The sequence below is a fragment of the Cynara cardunculus genome, assembly GCF_001531365.2.
Source record: "Cynara cardunculus var. scolymus isolate 2C chromosome LG 3, CcrdV1, whole genome shotgun sequence".
Taxonomy (NCBI): domain Eukaryota; kingdom Viridiplantae; phylum Streptophyta; class Magnoliopsida; order Asterales; family Asteraceae; genus Cynara; species Cynara cardunculus.
In genome coordinates, this window is record NC_037530.1 from 10,847,844 (window position 1) to 10,868,466 (window position 20,623).

Below are 20,623 nucleotides of genomic sequence, written 5' to 3' on the forward strand. Positions count from 1 at the left end.
ATGTAGGCGAAGGATCGTGTGAGAAGAAAAGTTAAGGTGTGAAGTGTGAGAAAGGATCTGGACATTTGATCACATTTAATCTCAAATATATCCATGAATCGTGCTTAATACGAGAATTATTCTGGTGCAACTTGGTGCATCTGATCCTAATGTGCATCCAAGGTGGAGATTCCTTATTACGCTTTCCACATTAACTCTCATTCTCACTAAAACCCAACCCTATATATGCATACATGTATGTATCTATTGAAAACCAAGTTTTGGTTGTGAACCAGGAAACACAGGAGAGCGCGACATGTATCCCCTGCGTATGAATAATGTTTATTCATGATGAATGTGTATTATTCATCATGAATAGTGAATCAATTTAATATGGACCATGATCATGTATTATTCATCATTAATACTGTATTATTCATCATGTATGGTTCATGAACTTCACCTTCGTTATTCATACTGAATGTGGACGCTCTTCTTTGTCCCTCTGTTGAACCGAAAATCGGTTTTCAATTGAACCCTCTCTCTCTCTCTCTCTCTCTCTCTATATATATATATATATATATATAGGGGAGCGTTCAAATAAAAATCATTCAATTTGTAAAAACCGTGAAAAACTCATTCAACTAATCATAATTTTTTCATTTTGTTTATTTTTTTGTAATTATGAGAGGTTGATTAATCATTTTTATTGTGGAGGGTGTTAATCATGGATATTATCATCTTCATTATTTTAATTTTAGAGAAATACATGAAACAGTTTCATTAAAATTTCATAAAACATTATATGATACAATTTCATAATCATATATGAAACAAATTTATCAAAAAAAGTATTATATGAAACAATTTCACAAGATTAAACAATTTCATGAAAAAATTTCATAAGATTAAACAATGAAATCGATGTATGAGGGTGGTTTGTACGGTTTTTACAAATGAGGGTGGTTTTCATTTGATCGCTCATATATATATATATATATATATAGACTTGGGATCATGTGAGACCAGACTGTTTTCGTGAGACCCGTGAGACCAACATTTTACACTTGAAACTTCACAGCAAAATGTTGTGAAGGTGACTTTTTAAAACCTTCACAGTATTTTTGTTGTGAAGGTTCGACTTTTTTTAAACCTTCACAGTGTTTTTGCTGTGAAAGTTACGTGTAAAAATATGGTCTCACGAAAACAGGTTGGTCTCACGTGAGCCTAACCCTATATATATATATATATATATATATATATATATATATATATATATATCCCTCTTGAACGGGGAATCACAGTTACAAGGCACATGGCTTTCATTGTGCAAGTTCCTTTAACCCAATAATCAATCATTAAACCACATGTGTCAATTTCCATCATGTATATAAATATCGGATCACAGTTAACAGTAAATTCCAAACATACCAAATATCGGATCACAGTTTCATAAATGATTCATATATATATATATATATATACACACACACACACACACACATATATTCACGTACAAAATCATACAAGTTCAAAAGTCATCCGTTTCCATTTTTTTGATGCTAATGTAAAATCATATGTGATTTTGTACAAATTAAATGATAACCTCAAAAAAATTAAAAATCTCATGAGAACCGATTTAAAAGAAAATCGTTTCATGATTTTTTTTCCATCAAATGCTAGGACTTAAAATATTGTTTCACATATATTTGTTTCATAACGTGATAGTTTTACATGTATTTGTTTCACCATATAAATTTTTTTATGTGTTTTTAGTTTCACTAAATGAATAAAAAAAAATTCACTTGCAATTTTACACAAACATATATGAAAGAATATGTTAAATCATAAGCTTTCAATAAAAAAAACTAATTTAAAAAGATATTTTTACATCGGTTCTCATAAGTTTGTAACCTTTTTGTAGTTCTCATTTGATTATCGTCTTACATATATATATATATATATATATATATATACATATATATAAAAGAGAGAGAACCTATGATCATACTTTTTGTTTGTTGATTAACACACCTCAGTAATCAATAACCAGTAATCAGTAATCACAGAGGATTCGAACTCAAAACGTGAGGAACTTTAACCAAGTTCAACACAAGGAGAAAAATCGATGGCCAAATATGCTTTGGATCAAACATTAATGGAATGAAGTAGCACTAAATTTACAAACTTGTAGCAGGATAAGAGGGAATCACAAACAAACCACCATCACATAAACAACAAGAAGCCAAATGCAAAACCACAATCCAGAAAACACGAAAAGGCTTATCAGCCCAACTTCTCCATGAAGGTTTCGATCAAGGTATTACCGTTGATGATCTTTGTTGTACCTATGATAATATCGTATGCCATCCCTTCCTACAACAAACATTCAAATCAAACGGTAACTGAACCTTCTTTATATTTTTTGGGATTCATAATCAGTCATTTGTATTGTGTCAATTCATCGTCAGGTATTTGAGTCTTGAAAATAGTAGACATTACCTGAGAGCTGAGGAAGCGGAGTGCAGAAATCTCTGCAAACGTTACCCCTCCAATGAATACAACTAAAACAAGAGCACGCCTCCCATCTTCAACTCTGAAATTCATGTAATTCAAACCTAAACCATTTGTATATAACTGCTTTTCAACTAACAGATTTTTCACAATATATATATATATATATATATATATATAGACGCAGAATCATTTACAAACCCAAATTTTTTATAAACTTACAAACAATTTTTTATGTGTTGTTTCACATATGAAACAACACGTGAACATGCATTGTTTGTTCAGTGTTGTTTCATATGTCAAAGGTTTTATGGGACTGTTTTGTGTGTGGAAAAAATAGTCCTGAACGTATCATATGAAACAACACTTCATAAACATTGCATTTTCACACGTTTTGAAACAACACATGAAAAATAGTTGGCAAGTTTTTACAGATTATTGGGTTTGTAAAAGAAGGGACTCTCTTCTCACTATACACACACACACACACAAACAATCTTCGGACAGAAGTAATGATAAAAATTTAGAATGTTAGTTTTCTTTCATGAATAGTCTTTTCCCATAACATATGCACAGGGAAAAGTATATCGACAGCAGAATGCCTAGATAGGAACAGCATTTGTTCATCTCTTGTTGTAGTGGAAACAAAGGGAGAATAGGAGGTTTGAAAACAAAAGCACAGACATGTGTATATAAGGATGATATTTCTTATGTGATTTATTTCATAATTAAGGATGAGATATCACTGAAAGCATACTTGTCCATGCGTAAACCCCCTGGTAGTATATCAAATGATGGACTCTTTGCAAATGCACTCTGTAGCAATATGGTCAACAAGTTGAATAATTGTAATACGTCAAAAATAAAATACAAATGACGGGTAAATAATAGATAAAAAGAGAAAAGAGCAAGATGTGGTAAATAAGTTACTAACCCTCTTCGACTCTGTATGTGTGCCAGGCAAAAGCTTCAATATTTCTTCGAGGGGACGCCTGAAGGACCATACAATACAAGTTGATATATTGCAATGTTTAAACAAGAAGAAATAAAAGACAAGAAAAGGGAGAATAGCTTGCAGAAAAACTTCTGCTACATGAACTGATGAAAAATCAGCCAATCATATTACACGATGTATTTGCTACCATTTAAAGAAAAAGAAAGAAGTAAATCAAGGGCAAAACGTCCCTTTATGGACTTGGCAAAAAATGAGATTAAGCTCACCATCCAGATCGAATTGCATGTTGAATCAGGCGTATACTGAGAGGTGCATATCCAGAAAAAACATACGAAACGTCTTTGGGACTGCCACCAAGAAAAAGGAATGTTAGTAGTCAATTGCAGAAGAACTAGAACATCAACTAAATAATCAAAAACTAAATAACAATCTTCACTTACAAATTTACCATAGTTTCTAAATCACTTTTCAGCCCAATTCATTATTTGATATGTTTGTGACTAAACATGCATTTGCCGCAATTAAAGTGACAATGGTATGACAGATTGTGAGCATTCTAGTCAATAAGATTGAACAAGCTTTGTTGCCAGGATACAGGGTCAGCAACAAAGAGTTGCGTCCTTCATATTCCATAAGCAGCCGATCCAAATTATAAAAAATATGGAGTCCAACAGAAGGGGTTAATTATTGAATATCAGAGGCGCAGACAGAAAGGTCCCTCTATAATTGAGAAAAAAGGGTCTTCCTTGATTTGGGGACCCACCACCTCCATGGAATTGAAAAATCAAGACGAAGACTTCTTCCTAAGTGCAAAGAGATTGACCTGCCTCATGCTAAACTTTCTTTCCTAAAACCCAAATTTTCCTGGGCAGGCTACTGTTGATAGAGTTTGAACCTGTTAGAAGTAACCATGGGGTCATGTTCAGTTGAACAGCTTCCAACATTTCAAATTGAAGGATTTTCTTGAACAAGTCTTGTTATAAAATGCATAGGTACAGCACAGTCGGGGCACACTTGATCCTAAGGGACTGACTTGAATTAAAATTTATTTTCTTCTGTTCTTTTTTTGGGCGAGCGCCACAGAAAACTTTACATTGGCTAGCTTGGGGAGAAATGATATTATACACTGGTAATGACGATATGAATACATTACTTGGTCGTGTCAGTATCCTCAACTACAAGCTGAAGAGCACGTTTGATCATCAACCAGTTGCTTTTTCCCTCCTGCACAGGACATGAGTGTTATAAAGCAGTTGCAATATCAGGAAAGAAGAGGTAGACAGACTGGCTGAGAGACATATACGAACCTGTTTCTTGACCAACCCAGCTTTTTCTAAATTATTAAGAGTAGCTATGTGCTCGAAACCATAGCTGTGAAGAATCTCTCTCCTAAATCAGGAGACACAAGAGGCCGAAAAGTAGTTAATTCTTCACATACGACAATATCCAGAAAAAGTGAAAAATAGTAAGAGTCAAGAGGAAGAGTAAGATGAATTCGTATAATCTGTGTTATCCTTACCTTAGATAGTCAAAGTTCCTCTTTGGTAACCCAGCATTGGTAACTGAAAGTAAAATAAGAAGTCGTAGGACATTAACAAAAGGCTCCTGCTTATGAATCATCTCTTCAATGTACTCGAAGCATCTGTAAACATAAAATATCACATTTTGATGGTCAAGCACTATATGAATGATCAACGAATATAACCTACCAAATATTTAAATGACACAAAGAAGAAGTAAATACATGTGCCAACAGATATTACTGAATCTATATATTGTTACTAAAACATATAATAGTTCAATTTAACAAACCGCTGTATTTAGTTGACAGGTGCTGACATTATCACTTTATTTCCTACCCAAAAAAGGCTAGGCTACAATTGAATATGGTCTTTTGCGATATCAGATGGGAAATCTATTCTAGTGCAAGCCTTAGCCAAGGTTGGCTATAATTGATCACAAGAACTATTAGGTGTGGCTTTAATTGAAATAGTTAGTTTGTTTTTTTCTGCTTGCTTGACTTGGCTATTACCTATAAATAGGTTGGATTATCCTCATTTGTAAAAATAATCCCAATTTCGAAAATAAGATTCCTTCATTTTCTCAGTTCTTCCAAAATTCTCTCTACATTGTTTTCTCTAATTTCTTGACAAATTGGTATCAGAGCGTTAGGGTTCCTTCCAATCGCTAAAATTGGTCTCCTCCTTAATCGATTTGGATTTCGCTTTATTATCGATTATGATTTTGTCTTTGAGTCGCCTTTTTCTGGAATCGTTCTTTGCTGGCAAGCAATTGAGTCAATTTGGTGTTCGATTCAAGGTAGAGCTTCTCGATTCTGGAAATTGATGGTGTAAATTGACAGATTCTCAGCAGTCAATTTGAGGAATCGGCAACTTCATCGGCAACAACAATCAATTTCTAAAATTCATCGGTCTAAATTGATTCTTCTACAATCAATTTTGTTGTTGGGTGCTTAATTGGAGGTATCGACTTGTGACCACCAATCAAACTTGATGTTTTGATTTATTGAATGGTCGATTTTGTGGGGATCAATCTTTGGAGTACCAATTTTGAACAGCCAATTTAGAAAATTGCCGACCCAATTAAAAATTAATTTGGATACTTGTTCTTGATTTATCAGCTTTGAATCTTGTACCATAGTTCTTTTCAAGATTTCAGAAAATGCCTCCACAAATGATCAAGATAGACAAGTTTACAGGAAATAACAACTTCAGCTTATGGAGAATTAAGATAAGAGCTCTCCTAAAACAAGAAGGCATATGGATTCCCTTGGCTCCTGAAGATATGGCTGAATTTGAGTTTGCACAACAAGATGAGAAGGCTCACTCTACCATCTTGTTGTCTTTGGCGGATGAGGTGATTTAGGAAGTTGCCGATGAAGAGACTGCTGCGTCTTTATGGCTGAAACTAGAGAGTCTCTACATGACCAAGTCCTTAACGAACAAGTTGTTGTTAAAGAAAAGGTTATTCTCATTAGAATGAATGAGGGAATGCCTTTGAAGGAACATCTTGACGAGTTAAACTCCATTCTTATGGATTTGAAGAATGTTGAAGTCAAGATTGAAGATGAGGATGCCGCCCTCATCTTACTGGTTTCGTTGCCCACTTCATATGAAATTTTTGTCAACTCGTTCGTTGTTGGTAGAGACATAATTACTATGGAAGAAGATCGTTCAAGTTTGCACTCACGAGAGTTGCGCCATAAAGCTTCAGGAAGTGCTCTCGGTGGTTGATTGCAAAAGTCAGTCAGAGTATGGATTCTTGATTCCGCATGTTCATTTCACAAGACACCACATAAGGATTGGTTCAACACCTATGATAAGATTGCAACCGGAAATGTCTTGATGGGAAATGACATGTCGTCCAATGTTGTTGGAATTGGATCCGTGAGCATTAAAATGCATGATGGGACAGTGAGAACTCTAACAAATGTTCGTCATGTACCTGGGTTGAAGAAAAATTTAATGTCTTAGGGAGTGTTCGACTCAAAAGGATTCAAGTACACCGGTGAGGGTGGAGTAATTCGGGTCACTAAGGGTGCATTAGTAGTGATGAAAGGAGTCAAGAGAGGTAACTTGTATGTGCTTGAAGGTAGCACGGTTGTTGGATCAGTAGCACCAGCCCTTAATCCTGTAGAGAATGAGTCAGCTTTGACACATCTGTGGCACATGAGGCTAGGGCATGTTAGTGAGAAAGGCATAGTAACTCTCAGCAAGAAAGAACTTCTTGGAGGTCATAGAGTTGCTGAATTAGGCTTTTGTGAGCATTGCATCTTTGGAAAACAAAGGACAGTGAGTTTTTCAAAAGTTGTCCATACAACGAAGTCAACTTTAGATTACCTTCACGCTGATTGTTGGGGTCCCTCGCAAGTTCCTTCACTTGGTGGTGGTCGTTACTTCCTCTCAATTATTGACGACWACTCTAGGATGACTTGGGTATTTGTCATGAAGCATAAGAGTGAGTCGTTTGAGAAGTTTAAAGATTGGAAAGTTCTCATTGAAAATCAAGTTGGGAAGAAGATAGCGGCTGCGAACGGACAACAGATTGGAGTTCTGTTCAAGTGAGTTTGATCAGTTTTGTAAAGATTGCAAGCACGGAACAGTTAGGCACACTCCACAGTAGAATGGAGTAGCCGAAAGGATGAATAAAACGTTGTTGAAAAGAGTGAGATGTGTTGTCAAATGCAGGGTTGACTAGAAGTTTTTGGGCAGAAGCGTTAAACACGGTTTGCTACTTGGTGAATAGATCCCCGGCAACGGCAATTGATTGTAAAATTCCTATTGAGGTGTGGTCCGGTAAGTCGGTTGATTACACAGGCTTACGAATATTTGATTGTCCTTTATACTACCATGTTAGTGAAAAAAATTTGGAACCAAGATCAAAGAAAAGGCTGTTTATGAGATACGGAATTGGAGTAAAGGGCTACAGAATTTAGTCTCTTGATAAATGAAAGGTGATTCTCAGCCGTGGTGTAGTGTTTGATGAGGATATGTCACGTGGCGTGGGGTATTCATCTACTCCAAGTGTTCAAGAGGAGAGTGTGTCCGAACAGGTGAAGTACGAGTTAAGTGGTCCTGATGAAGGCGAGAATACTGCTGGACAAAACAGTAAATCGCCTCAAACTGAACTTGTTGTGCCAAAAATCAGCACCAACCTGCAGAATTTCGATCTATAGCATTAGATAAGCCCCAAAGACAAGTTGGTAGGCCAATTCGATATGGTTTTGATGACATGGTGGCCTATGCTCTGCAAGTTGCTGAAGAAATGGAGTTCTTTGATCCATCTACTTACAAAGAAGCAATCACAACGAAGGAGGCTGATATGTGGATAACAGCCATGAGTGAAGAGATGGAATCCCTTCACAAGAATAGAACTTGGGAATTAGTGAAGTTATCTCAAGGCAGAAAAGTTATGACCTGTAAGTGGATCTTTAAGCGGAAAACAGGGCTGCTAGGAGCTGAAAGTGTGAGATACAAGGCCCGTTTGGTGGCTAGAGGTTATAGGCAAGGGGTTGATTATAATGAAATTTTCTCGCCGGTGGTGCGTCATACATCCATTCGGGTGTTGTTGGCACTAGTAGCACAAGCAAATTTGGAGTTGGAACAATTGGACGTCAAAACGGCTTTCTTACATGGTGAGCTTGAAGAGGAAATCTATATTAGTCAACCAGAGGGTTTTGTAGCTCAAGGTAAAGAAAACTATGTTTGTAAGCTCAAAAAATCGCTTTATGGGTTAAAGCAATCTCCGAGACAGTGGTATAAATGTTTTGACAGCTTTATGGTTTGTCATGGTTTTACTAGAAGCCCTTAGGATTGTTGTATATATCATAAGAAAGGTGTTGATGGGTCACATGTGTATCTGCTACTTTATGTGGACGATATGTTATTAGCGGCTAGTGATATGGCTGAAATTAAGAAGTTAAAAGGACTCCTTAATTCTGAATTTGACATGAAAGATCTGGGGGCTACTCGAAAGATTCTTGAAAGATTCTTGGTATGGAGATTATCCGAGATAGATCTAGACGTAAACTTTTCTTGTCCCAGAAAAGTTACATTTTGAAAATACTTTCTCGATTTGGTATGGCTTCTGGAAAGCTGTAAGCACACCTTCATCGGCAAATTTCAGATTATCAGTGGCTTTGGCACCTCAAACAGAGGCTGAGGTGGAGTATATGATCAAAGTTCCTTATTCTAGTGCTGTAGAAAGTCTTATGTGTGTCATGATCTGCACCAGACCTGACATAGCTCATGCTGTTAGTGTTGTTTCGTGCTACATGGCTTATCCGGGGAAAGAACATTGAGTTGCCGTGAAACGTATTTTCGTTATCTCAAAGACACAGTTGATGTAGGTCTCATTTATGGAGGAGAAGAAGATTGTATTGTGGCTGGATTTTCAGATTCTGATTACGCAACTGACCTTGACACACAGAGGTCATTAACGGGATATGTGTTCACTGTTGGAGATGCCTTAGTGAGTTGGAAAGCAACGTTACAACCGTCTGTTGCTTTGTCTACAACAGAGGCTGAATATATGGCTCTTACGGAGGCTGCAAAAGAAGGGATTTGGCTGAAAGGTTTGCTTAGAGATCTTGGGTTTCATCAAGATCATACTGTAGTTTTTTGTGACAGCCTGAGTGCTATTTGTCTTGCAAAAGACCAGGTGCATCAAGAGAGAACGAAACATATAGATGTTCGTTATCACTTTATACATTCGGAAAGGAGAATTAAAGTGAAGAAAATGAAGACCGATGACAATCCAGCTGAGGCACTGACGAAATCCATTTCTTTGAACAAATTTAGGCATTGTTTAGATCTCCTAAATATTGATAGCTGGAAATAAAAAATTTACTGTACTAAAATTAAAGCCAAGGTGGAGATTTGTTAGGTGTGGCTTTAATTGAAATAGTTTGTTTGTTTTTTTCTGCTTTGCTTGACTTGGCTATTGCCTATAAATAGGTTGGGTTATCTTCATTTGTAAAAATAATCCCAATTTCGAAAATAAGATTCCTTCAATTTCTCGGTTCTTCCAAAATTCTCTCTACATCGTTTTCTCTAATTTCTTGACAAGAACAATATGAACTTGACACGAACCCTTAGATGCTATCTACTTTATTACTGAACCCACACATCTTCCTCTCTCATCACTGTGAAGGCATGGCAATTGAAGACAGCCAAAATTGTTTTAGCCTGCCAGTAGAACCTGACATTGTTCTTGGCATCTTGATTTTGGGACCTGATATCATAATTCCATCTACAGAATCTGGTTGATGTTTCAGTTCCTCTATTGCCCCTATGCTTTCTGCTCTAATTCAAGCTTTTGCTTCATTTCATTTGTTAAGTTTTCTTATCTTTAAGTGACCAATCTCTGTTTTTGGGTGTGGATTTTAATTGGTGGTGAAGAAAACAATGTGAGAAATGTTGAGTGAGAATTCAAAGTCACTACTACACTCTTCGTGTCTTCAAGTATAAGAAATGATTCTGTCGATTGTTACAGAGCATTCAAGACGAAAAGAAACAAAGATACTTTAAGAAACAAAAAATGAAGTGGTGACGCCTAACCTATAATCATGAATCTGAAATTTGATCAAACAAGAATTAAGTCTAAATATTTCAAAATCTGACGAGGATTAGATAGAGGACAGTCGAATCATCGAAGAAAAAGATGAAGACAAAGACGATGAGCATACCATATCACAACTCAAGGATGAAAAGTTAAATTCTATATTACTTGCCCTAAAGTCAAGTACAGACTCTTTACATTTATAGAAGAAAAAAGAAAAAAACACAACCAACTAACCAGCATTGTTAATAACCAGCTAACCAATATTTGAATAACCAACTAACATTAGTGGTCATGGAGCTAAAAAAATTTACCCACGAAACAGGAATTTAATCATCAAAAATTTGGAGCATTAAGTGCAATTAGATTATGGGTTCATAAGAATCAACTTTAGTTAACTAAGACTTCATCTGAAACTACTTTGCTAGGCTGCAAAATATTCCCATGCATAGACAAGGAGTGGACAATAAGCATAAAAAGTAACGAAATGAATGAAGCAATCTACCCAATTAATTCCTGTAAGCTTTAGAACCGACCTAAAAGATTTTGGATTTTTTATTTGCAATCCTCCAGGTTTTCCTGGCCAAGCCATCTTTTAGTTAATGAAGTCACGCGTATACTTCTTCTACCCAGATTATTGTTGTTCCATTCCTATGGGGTTTCTTCTTAACCCTCCTCCTTAAACAAGTAATTCTTAATTTTAATTGATCTAATGTCCTCCATAGAACATGACCAGACCATCTAGAAAACTTTCCCTAATTTCTCCAGCTGCTGCTTCCTACACTTTATTTTCTGTATTCATCCATCATGATCAAAAATCCACAACACACTTGAACTTATCTTATGTACAGGCTGCTTTTTATGGCACAATCTTTGTACTCATATAACACAGGGTCTTCCTGTTATCTGAACAGCACATATACATATGTCATCCTGATCATCCATTAAAACTTGTCGTTTAACCTAGAAGGGATTTCAGGATTGCACAAACATTCTTGATTTATCTTTTGACTCCACCACTACTAATATCTTGCAACCAAAGTCAATCTTGTGTATTATTGACCCAATGCATCTGAAAAAAAGATTTCGCATAGAAGTCATGTTTGGACATGATACAACACGTCGCCCACCACCATTACATTAAAGAACCAGCACACCACAAAGGTTAGTTTAGTATTGTGTAGCATAAAATCTTAAATATCAGCATGTTCCACCTTAGCTTTGGCTCTTGGTCAAACCACATACATTAAACCAATATTTTTCTTTCTAGTTCAGAAACAGATATCAAGAAAAAATGTCAAAATAAGATCGTTCAAGATCTAATTCAATATAAAAAAACATTAGGACTCAGATCAAGAATCAACAGAAAATGAAAGATAAGACTTTTGGGATAAAAAAGTGTCTAAGCCAAGACATGCTTCTCCATCCAAGGCACATTTTTTTATGACATAATGATAAAAGCTCACTAATTGTATTTTCTACATCTAATATAAGATGTTATTTAAGCTTACATATCATAGCTCTCAGCCTCCACAATAGTGTGTTCCATGTCAAGTCGCCCGAGAAACGAAGGTTTTGAAGTAAGCGTGGATAAGTGCTGAGCAAGATTGATGTGCCTCTAAAGAAACAACAAACAGCATTACAGTCCAGAACTTGCTTATGAACCACAATGGTCGGAAAAAAAGAGTCAGAGAAGGCACATACAGTCATTTCTGGCAATGAGTTGAGCTTTTTGACAAAGTCCTTCAATTCAGAGACTGTCTGATTCTGAGATCAACCATTTAAATTATCAAGAGAAAATAGGACCATTTAATCATCTAACAGCTTTGTGTTTAACCCCACTAAAAAATAAAACAATTTTCCAACATAGGATGAAATTAGATGGACCGTTTAATAATCTAAATACAGATGTAGTTTGCGCACAACTTGGCCTTTGTCAATCCATTCAAGAATATAAGGACGAACAAATTACAAGAGCAAAAATATTGCTAACAGAAACAAAGATTTCAATCACCATGGATCAAATACAAATAATGATGCTTGCTCATTCATAAGAAAAAACTACCGACTTACAGTAGTTGTCATCTCTGTGTAGTCCTGCTTCATGGATGTTGCTTTTTGACGTAGAACCTGCAATCATACTGCAGATGGCAACTAAGGGAGGACCTCTAAGGCAGTGATTATTGGAGTACAGAAGGATATTCTATCTAAATAGTAAATGTGTATATACATGCACACTTAAAAAATATATGTACATACAAAGACATATACATCATGGTTATCATAGATCAACCTGAACAACAACTTCAAAGTTAAGATCCCGAGTCTCCCTGAACAGCTTGTCACTGAAATAAAATCAAACGGCATCATTCTAAGAGGCTCAAATGAAAACACAATACAGAAACTTGGAGATGAAGCATCTCTCACAAACGTTATAAGTAAGTGTGGCATCTGGAATATAACAGAAACAAAGGAAAAACAAAAATCTTGAGAACCAATGCCACCCCCAAAGTGCACTCAGGCACACACATTTAAGTGCTAAATCCCATCATCTAAGATGGGTAAAAGTGCTAGTCCTCCGACTGGCCTAGCTGAATTCTCTTGGCAGTCTGTAGTCACTAGAGTAATGTCCCACATAGATGGATTTTTCCTTCCTGTTATGAAGTCATTCGCTCATTTAGCCTCTTCCAAAAAGGAGGGAAGAGACTTGCCAAAAATAGACAATCAGACATATGGGAAAAAAACAAAAAAGAAAGGGGTATCAGGGCTATAAATGAACATACCATCAAATGAAATAGGAGTACAAGTGACGGGAATAAAAGCATCAAAAGCTATACTGAAAATAAGTAATAAAACATGATCAAATATGTACGCCATGTGACACAGCAATATAAGAATAGAGCAAACATACGTTGAATTAAGAGGAACCTTCATCTTTTTCCCATCTTGTTGGTTAGCACCCATTATTGATGCATCTATCTCCACAGCACCATTATTGATGTGTAAAAACTGCAGATAGAGATGGCTTTAAAGGATTGGCAAGAACTTGTACAGATTACCATTTGAAATTTATTTTATTTATGGGAGTATGATACATGCTTATTGCTGAAATAAATACATAAGAAGCAATTTAACCATGAACTTTGAACAAATTGATTAACTGATTAAAGATATTTACCTGATATGTTTCACTGATATTGTGTCTATATGTTTATGTATTTTGATTTATAAAAGAATAAAGAATATAGAAAGAGGATGTGATAAAGATAGTTAAAACGACCAAAATTCAGTTACTAGAACCCCATCTGATGTGTACTTGCCATTCTTAACAGAGATTACTAACAGTGTTAGCCTCAGGGACATAATTGATCTAAAAATGTAAGTCTAGGACCTTGAGGGTGCAAAAATAAGGTCAATGGACTAAACATGAGGATGTAACTATATTCCAGAGACCAAATTTGCGATTTACTGATGTACTCAAATAAGATTAAAATTAGATAAAAATTAATTGGTTAACATCTGTAAACTTTAGAACACGAACTCCAAACTGAACAAACGTAACTACCATGAAATCTATCCACCTCAGTGGAGCAAATGGTTCTCACTGGAATACACCATGCACATGATCCTTTTATCTAAGTAATGAGAAAGTCCAAGAATTTCTGGTAATTAACAGTATCATAGGTATTGAGCCTAGGGGTGCTCAAAAACCGATCAACCCGGCCAACCCAACCCGAAAAGAATCAACCCGAGGTAACCTGTCATATAATCGATACAAAATTAGGGAAAATCGAATCTTTTGGGTTAGGCCCAAAGTAACCCGATAAAAGTTTTAACGGCTTCTCTAAAATTATTTGTATTTCTCTTTAATATGTACATAGGTTACCAAAAAACGACTCGGCAACAACGAGCAATGAAACTCATAAGAGGACATTATTGGAAAGTTATATGTAATACCTAAATATTTGATGAACTCGTATATTCTCTTAAATGATTGATCGTATTTCAAAAGAAAGTTTCCTTTATTTTTATGTTCCCAATGTTGATTTTACTTTGTTTAAACACAACCCGACCAACCCGAACGGTTGGGTTGGGTTGGGTTGCACTTTTGTTTGGGTTGAAATTTTTCAAACCGCCAACATTGGGTTGGGTTGTTCAAATGCCTTCAACCCGATCAACCGAACCCTTAAGCACCCCTAATTGAGTCTGTTTGTAGACCGAAGATAACATGGAATCTTTATTTAAGGGAATTGGATTAAAGCATCTTTAACAAAATTCTAGCCCGGGCCTGGTCACCGCAACCCCCTTTGTGAAGAGGCACCCCTTCTCTCGAAGTTATGGGAAGGGCAAAGGAAAATGAAGTATGAAATAAATTATGCTTTGGGAGTGTGAGGTGGGCACAGAGGAAAATCTATAGGAGATAGAAAAACAAATGCACGCCTGCATAAGAAGATTCGATGGTAACTTAGAAATGCCGTTTGAGCTTGAAATAGTATCACAGATCACAAAATGTGAAAATATGGTGAGCAGAGTACTTGAATAAGGGCTACATTATATTGCCTTTACCTCGTCCATAAGCCCTTCATATGTCAATTGAGAACACATAGGAGTAACCATATCCAACTGCAATGCAAAAACAATAATGCAAGTTTAAACACAGATGCTTAAATGATGGTAAGATAGCAAGAAGATACTTTCACGTTGTTCCACTGTGAACCAACAGCAGTCATGATGATTCTATCAAATAAATAGGAAGATAACCAAATGGAAGACCTGAAACTAAACTAAGTTTTGAGGTGATCGATCAATAATTACATGTGATGAAAATATAACCCTCATATTGATCATAGTAGTACTTCTGTAACAAAAATCTATTGACATAGATATAGAAAGGTCCATGCCTCTCATACTTTTCATGTTGTCAGGTTCTCAATATTACAGAACCTTTCAGCAATTCCAAGGAGCAAAAAAACCTTTTTCCACTTAATCATGGTGTTGTATACAGGGTTCTGTTTTTAAGTGCTGAAAGTTGCCAAATTTTTATAAACCTGGTTCATTGGACTATTTTCAGCATAATCTTGGAGTATATACATGAACATGAACACAAACAAATCCTCACACCTAATTAACTACCATATTTCCCAAATTCCAATCAAGCATATGACAAATTCTTACTGTCCACATTGTAAACACTCGGAGCAGCTTGCAACTAAGAAGGGCTTATAATTGGAACAATCATTGACCATCTTAGTAGGAAAACTCTTCAAAGAGGAAAATATTTTTCATGGATCAGATGCGTTTTTTGATCTATCAAGGAGATCATTAACTTTTTCTGTTGCAAAATAAATCAGAATACTCATGCATAGTACATTTAGGAGTTGCATTGCATTTTACAGGGAAAAAAAAGTCAGTATAGAAGAAACCCTAATCCCAAAAATCGTATTAAGTACCTCTCGGTCCAAAATGATAAGGGTATTTATCTCAGGGACACCCATCTGCAGTTTCAGAAAGAAGAGTGAGAATAGTTGCTATTTTACAAATATAACATCAACTTATGATTACTACTATAAATAGAAAGTAATTTTTTCTCATGTGTCACTTCATATATATTGATATAATGCCAAATTACATCAGTTGAGTTGACAGGCTCTTCAGCTTGCATACGGTTAAGCATGTCAGCAACACGTACAGATGCTTTTCCTTTTGCCCTAACATTTGGTATTAGGCCGAAAGAGAACTGCAAAATGCATATATATCAAAAATTTCATAACATTGATATATATAGAGAATAATAAGTAATAAACCAACTGAACCTCAAGCTTGTGGATGGCTTTCGCAATATGCCAAAGAGATGTTGTATCACCATCAGTAAGACATTCCTGTTAGGATGAAAACCAATTAGGATGAAAACCAATCACACAGAATTAACTAAAATAGAGAATGAACAAGTAAATACTCTGAACTGAAGGCATGAGTTAACATCTAAATAATGTAACAGATACGTACTTTATAAGATAAATCGAGTTCAAACGATAAAACATCCTCATCGAGTGGAAGAACATACAACGGAAACTCCCCGATAGTTAGCAGATTATGAACTTTCTCATCCTCAAGAAGCTGCAGAGTGAATGGCGTTTATAGATATTAATTAGATGATTATGCAACCACATGCCAGGTTAAAACTATTATATCAGGTTCTAAAATAGCTTACTTTCTCACATGCAACAGCACGACGAGGAACAAAATAGACAAAATACTCTCTTTGAAGCCCTTTTGAGGTGTCATTGTGAATATGCGAAGAAATAAATTTCATCAAATGAAGCTGAGTTTGTACAAGGTAGACCACTTTTGAACAGGTAGTCTCAATTGGATCCGCATTAAGATGATGCAGTTCAGCCCCATGTTCCTGTTTGTGCATAACATGTAGTACTGGCAGTTAGCACATAGATAACCCAAGTCGTGGCACCTTTAGGATTAAAAACTTGTATTCTTGAGAGTTGTCATTTGCCTTTATCAACTTCCAGTTCTTGTTTCACATTTGGGTTTTCCTACCAATACTTGCCTTGAAAACCGAAACTGGGATGGGAAACACAGAAATCTGGTTTTGAGGTCAAACCTACCCCTTTTCAGATTCAAAATGGTATGGATATAGTATAAATTTAACAATTAACAATAGCTTTCTAGTTTCTACACACGTACACTGTCAAGTTCTATGTAGATATCAAATGTTAATCAACCATTAAAGAACTCTGTACCTGCTTTTGTTCAAACCTAAGAAATCTATTTACTCTAAAATCTAAAAAACATACCAAAAGTTGCATACAATATCAGAAATTAGAATTGACTTGCCTTGAGAAGCGAAGTTTGAACGATCAATGACAGAGAACCGCCCAGCTTGGGATCGATGACCAAACACTTTTTCCCTCGAATCTATACATATTCATCAAAAGTAAAAGTAAACTAATTGCATTTCATTCTTTCAGTTACTTATTTAATTTATTAAATTAGATCAAATTCGTATAATAACGAACGAACTGAGTAGAATTCCAGTCTGTGAAATCAATCTTACATTCTTTAAAATTGTTAAGAGCTCCTTCTGAGACTGATCTCTGTAATTCAAAAAAATATCAAAAGAAAAACGACTGTCACGAAAAGGATACACACATTTACACCTAAATGAAGCAGATAAACTGAGTCATGCTTAGGTATCTGACCTTAAAGGAGTGAAATTGATAGGTCCGTTCTGTAAATTGGGAATTTGAGCCATTTTTCCCTTTTTACGATCTCTGTGTCCCTCCTGGCCCTGTGTGATCAGACGGGAAGAATCAGTCGGGGAAGACGAAGAACAATGGATTTAGGGCTTTCGAATGGGCTTATTGCATTTTGGGCTTTGAAGTTTGAACAAGTTTTACCCGAAATAAGCTTTCAATTTCAAAATGAGTAATAAATTTTTTTAGGGCAAAATGTATAAAATAGCAATTTACTTTCATAAATTTCTTTATTATAGTATTGTACTTTCAGTTTTTCTTATTACAACAATATACTTTCAAATTATTTTTTATTAGGACATTGTACTTTGAAAAATTTACCCATTATAGCATTGGGTAACCTTTTGATTTAAATTTACTCATTATACTAGGTTTTCAAGCCACCTCATTGTCCACGTAGGTTGTCCACATGTACTATAGTGATGTGACTTTCTTACTACATCATTGTACTTTCAAAATTATTTTATTATAGCATCTACTAGTTCTTATTAAACACTGTATTTTTAATTTTAATATTATATTTTATATATTTTTTAATAAATGTATTAAATGAATTAAAAAAATTCTAAATTATTTATTAATATATTAATATCAACAAAACTAGTAGAACACAACTTATCTCGTTAATATTTTTAAATAAATATATGTTTTTTGAAAAAAGGAAAATAAGAATTRTTCTTTTTTTACCACAAAATATTATCTTTACTTGACGAATATATTATATTTGTTTAAAAAGTTTTTACTTGACGTATAAATATATTAAATTAATTAGATTTTTAATATTAAAAATTGTAGATAACAATTTATTTCGTTAATATTTTAAAGAGAATTTTAAAATATATGTATTTATTTGAACAACATAAAATAGGAAAAGTTGTCTTTTTTACAAATAAAATATATCTCGAAAATAATAGTGCATATTTATTTAATAAATATTTTACTCTAAGAATATTTAATTTAAATGCAACTTAATAAGAAAAAGTAAAAAAATTAAATGTTTTTTTAGATAATAGCAATGAAAAAAAAAATTATTTTAATTTTAGTTAAGTCATTAAAATGACGTGTCATCCACATCACCTCATTAAAGTCACACAAGCAAAAAAGTCAAAGGGTTAACCGGTTTAAAAGGTAACAAGTTACCCATTGCTATTATGGGTAGATTTTTTAAAGTACAATGCCTTAATAAAAAATAATTTGAAAGTACATTGCTATAATAAAGAAAAACAAAAGTAGAATGTTATAATAAGAAATTTTGTGAAAGTATGTTGTTATTTCATGCATTTAACCTTTTTTTTATTTTAAATGATTAAGTTTTTTTAATTATTGTTTTAATAAAAAACTATTAAAATTTTGTTTTAAATAATTAGCTTTCTAAATATCTTTATTTTAAAGATTAGTTACATGCATTTTTTGAATAAAAAATGGTTTTATATAATCGACTATGAATGTTGTAAAGTAAAACAAAATTAAATAAATTTTATCATTTCCAAATTTATTATCATTCAAACCTTTCACACACAACGGTATCTCTTCCCTTGCCACTTATCGTTGCTCCATCTTTGTCTGTTCTCAATACAACCTGCCACAGTCGTTGACCCCTGTCAGCAATATCCCTCTTCTTTATTTATTTTTTTTATTCTCCCTATTTTACAACAATTTAATCGAGCATGTATAGACATAAAAGGAAATGAAGAAGATAAAAAAACAAGCAAAAGAAGGGAGATCGATGGCGCATGCCAAAGGCGGTAATGGGTGATAGAGAGTGGACAACAATGAGGCAATAAGGGGTTTGAATGACTTAAGGGTTGTTCGGTTGTGCTTAATGGGCTATATAGCCTATATGACTTATTCGCTCAGCCATAAATACATGTTCGGTTGTGCTTAATGGGCTATATAGCCTATATGACTTATTCGCCCAGCCATAAATACATGTTCCGTTGTAGCTTATTTGGTAAGCAAATGACTTAATTACTCAGCTCGTAAATGATACTCCTTTAGACTCAACCATTTAATTTCCCATTAAGTCCCCAACTACCCCTTCCATAAAAAAAAAAAAAAAAAAAAAAAAAAAAAAAAAAAACCTATTTTACACGTTCTAAGTTCCAGCATCAGTTCACCTTCCGAGCTTCCATTCAAGCTTCATGGCGCTCATCTTCTTCAACCTCTGCGCTCTTATTTCTCCTATGGTTTTCGATATGTAGCTGTTGTTTACGATTTGTAGTTGTGGTTTACAGATTTCTCCAGGCTCACGCACCTTTGCTTCTTCGATCATTGAGCTCTTGATTTCTACGGGTGTTGTTTATCTCTCAAACTCGTTGCTTAGATCTGAAGAAAAATCCCTCAAAGAAGATGGTTCTGACCCTTCTTGAAGAAATCCCATCTCATAGATCTCTCAAACCCTCGATTTCTATGAAGGAGAGATTCAAATGCTTTATAATTTACCTCCTTCTAAATATGGTTCTGACCTCTCTAGGGTTGTTCTATTTAGGGTTCATCGATTTGGGTTTTTCCTATTTCGATTTGATTTGATACAACAACTTATTATATTTGATTTGTTTGTTATTCTTGATATGAGTTTCTTGATTATATTTGATTTTTTTATCTACTACTTTCTTTAGAATTTACTGTGAATATTGTTGTTTACTGTAAATTTTATCTACAAAGATTGTTAATACAAATTAAAGGATAAAATAGTCATTTATACCATTCAGATTGTTTATTCAGCACAACAACCGAATACCTATTTAGTTACATCCATACAAACAACTATATCAATATAGACAACTTTATTCATACATGACTTAATAAAAAATCAACCGAATAGCCC

The 20,623-nt window shown here is 34.6% G+C and overlaps 1 protein-coding gene across 1 annotated transcript; it reads right to left on the minus strand.

Moving 5' to 3' along the window:
* Window positions 1-2,055: 2,055 nt before the first annotated feature.
* Window positions 2,056-17,847, minus strand: LOC112508838 (vacuolar protein-sorting-associated protein 33 homolog). The gene is made up of 22 exons (XM_025113635.1): window positions 17,743-17,847; window positions 17,598-17,637; window positions 17,378-17,458; window positions 16,740-16,934; window positions 16,535-16,645; window positions 16,342-16,407; window positions 16,158-16,265; window positions 15,979-16,023; window positions 15,095-15,151; window positions 13,440-13,537; window positions 12,822-12,873; window positions 12,602-12,658; window positions 12,233-12,295; window positions 12,040-12,146; window positions 4,968-5,090; window positions 4,756-4,837; window positions 4,602-4,672; window positions 3,715-3,795; window positions 3,428-3,485; window positions 3,251-3,309; window positions 2,482-2,575; window positions 2,056-2,355 (listed from the first exon to the last, which is right to left on the minus strand). The coding sequence occupies exons 1-22, from the start codon at window positions 17,793-17,795 to the stop codon at window positions 2,266-2,268; spliced, it is 1,791 nt and encodes a 596-aa protein (XP_024969403.1). The 5' UTR covers window positions 17,796-17,847; the 3' UTR covers window positions 2,056-2,265.
* Between the last annotated feature and the right edge of the window lie 2,776 nt (window positions 17,848-20,623).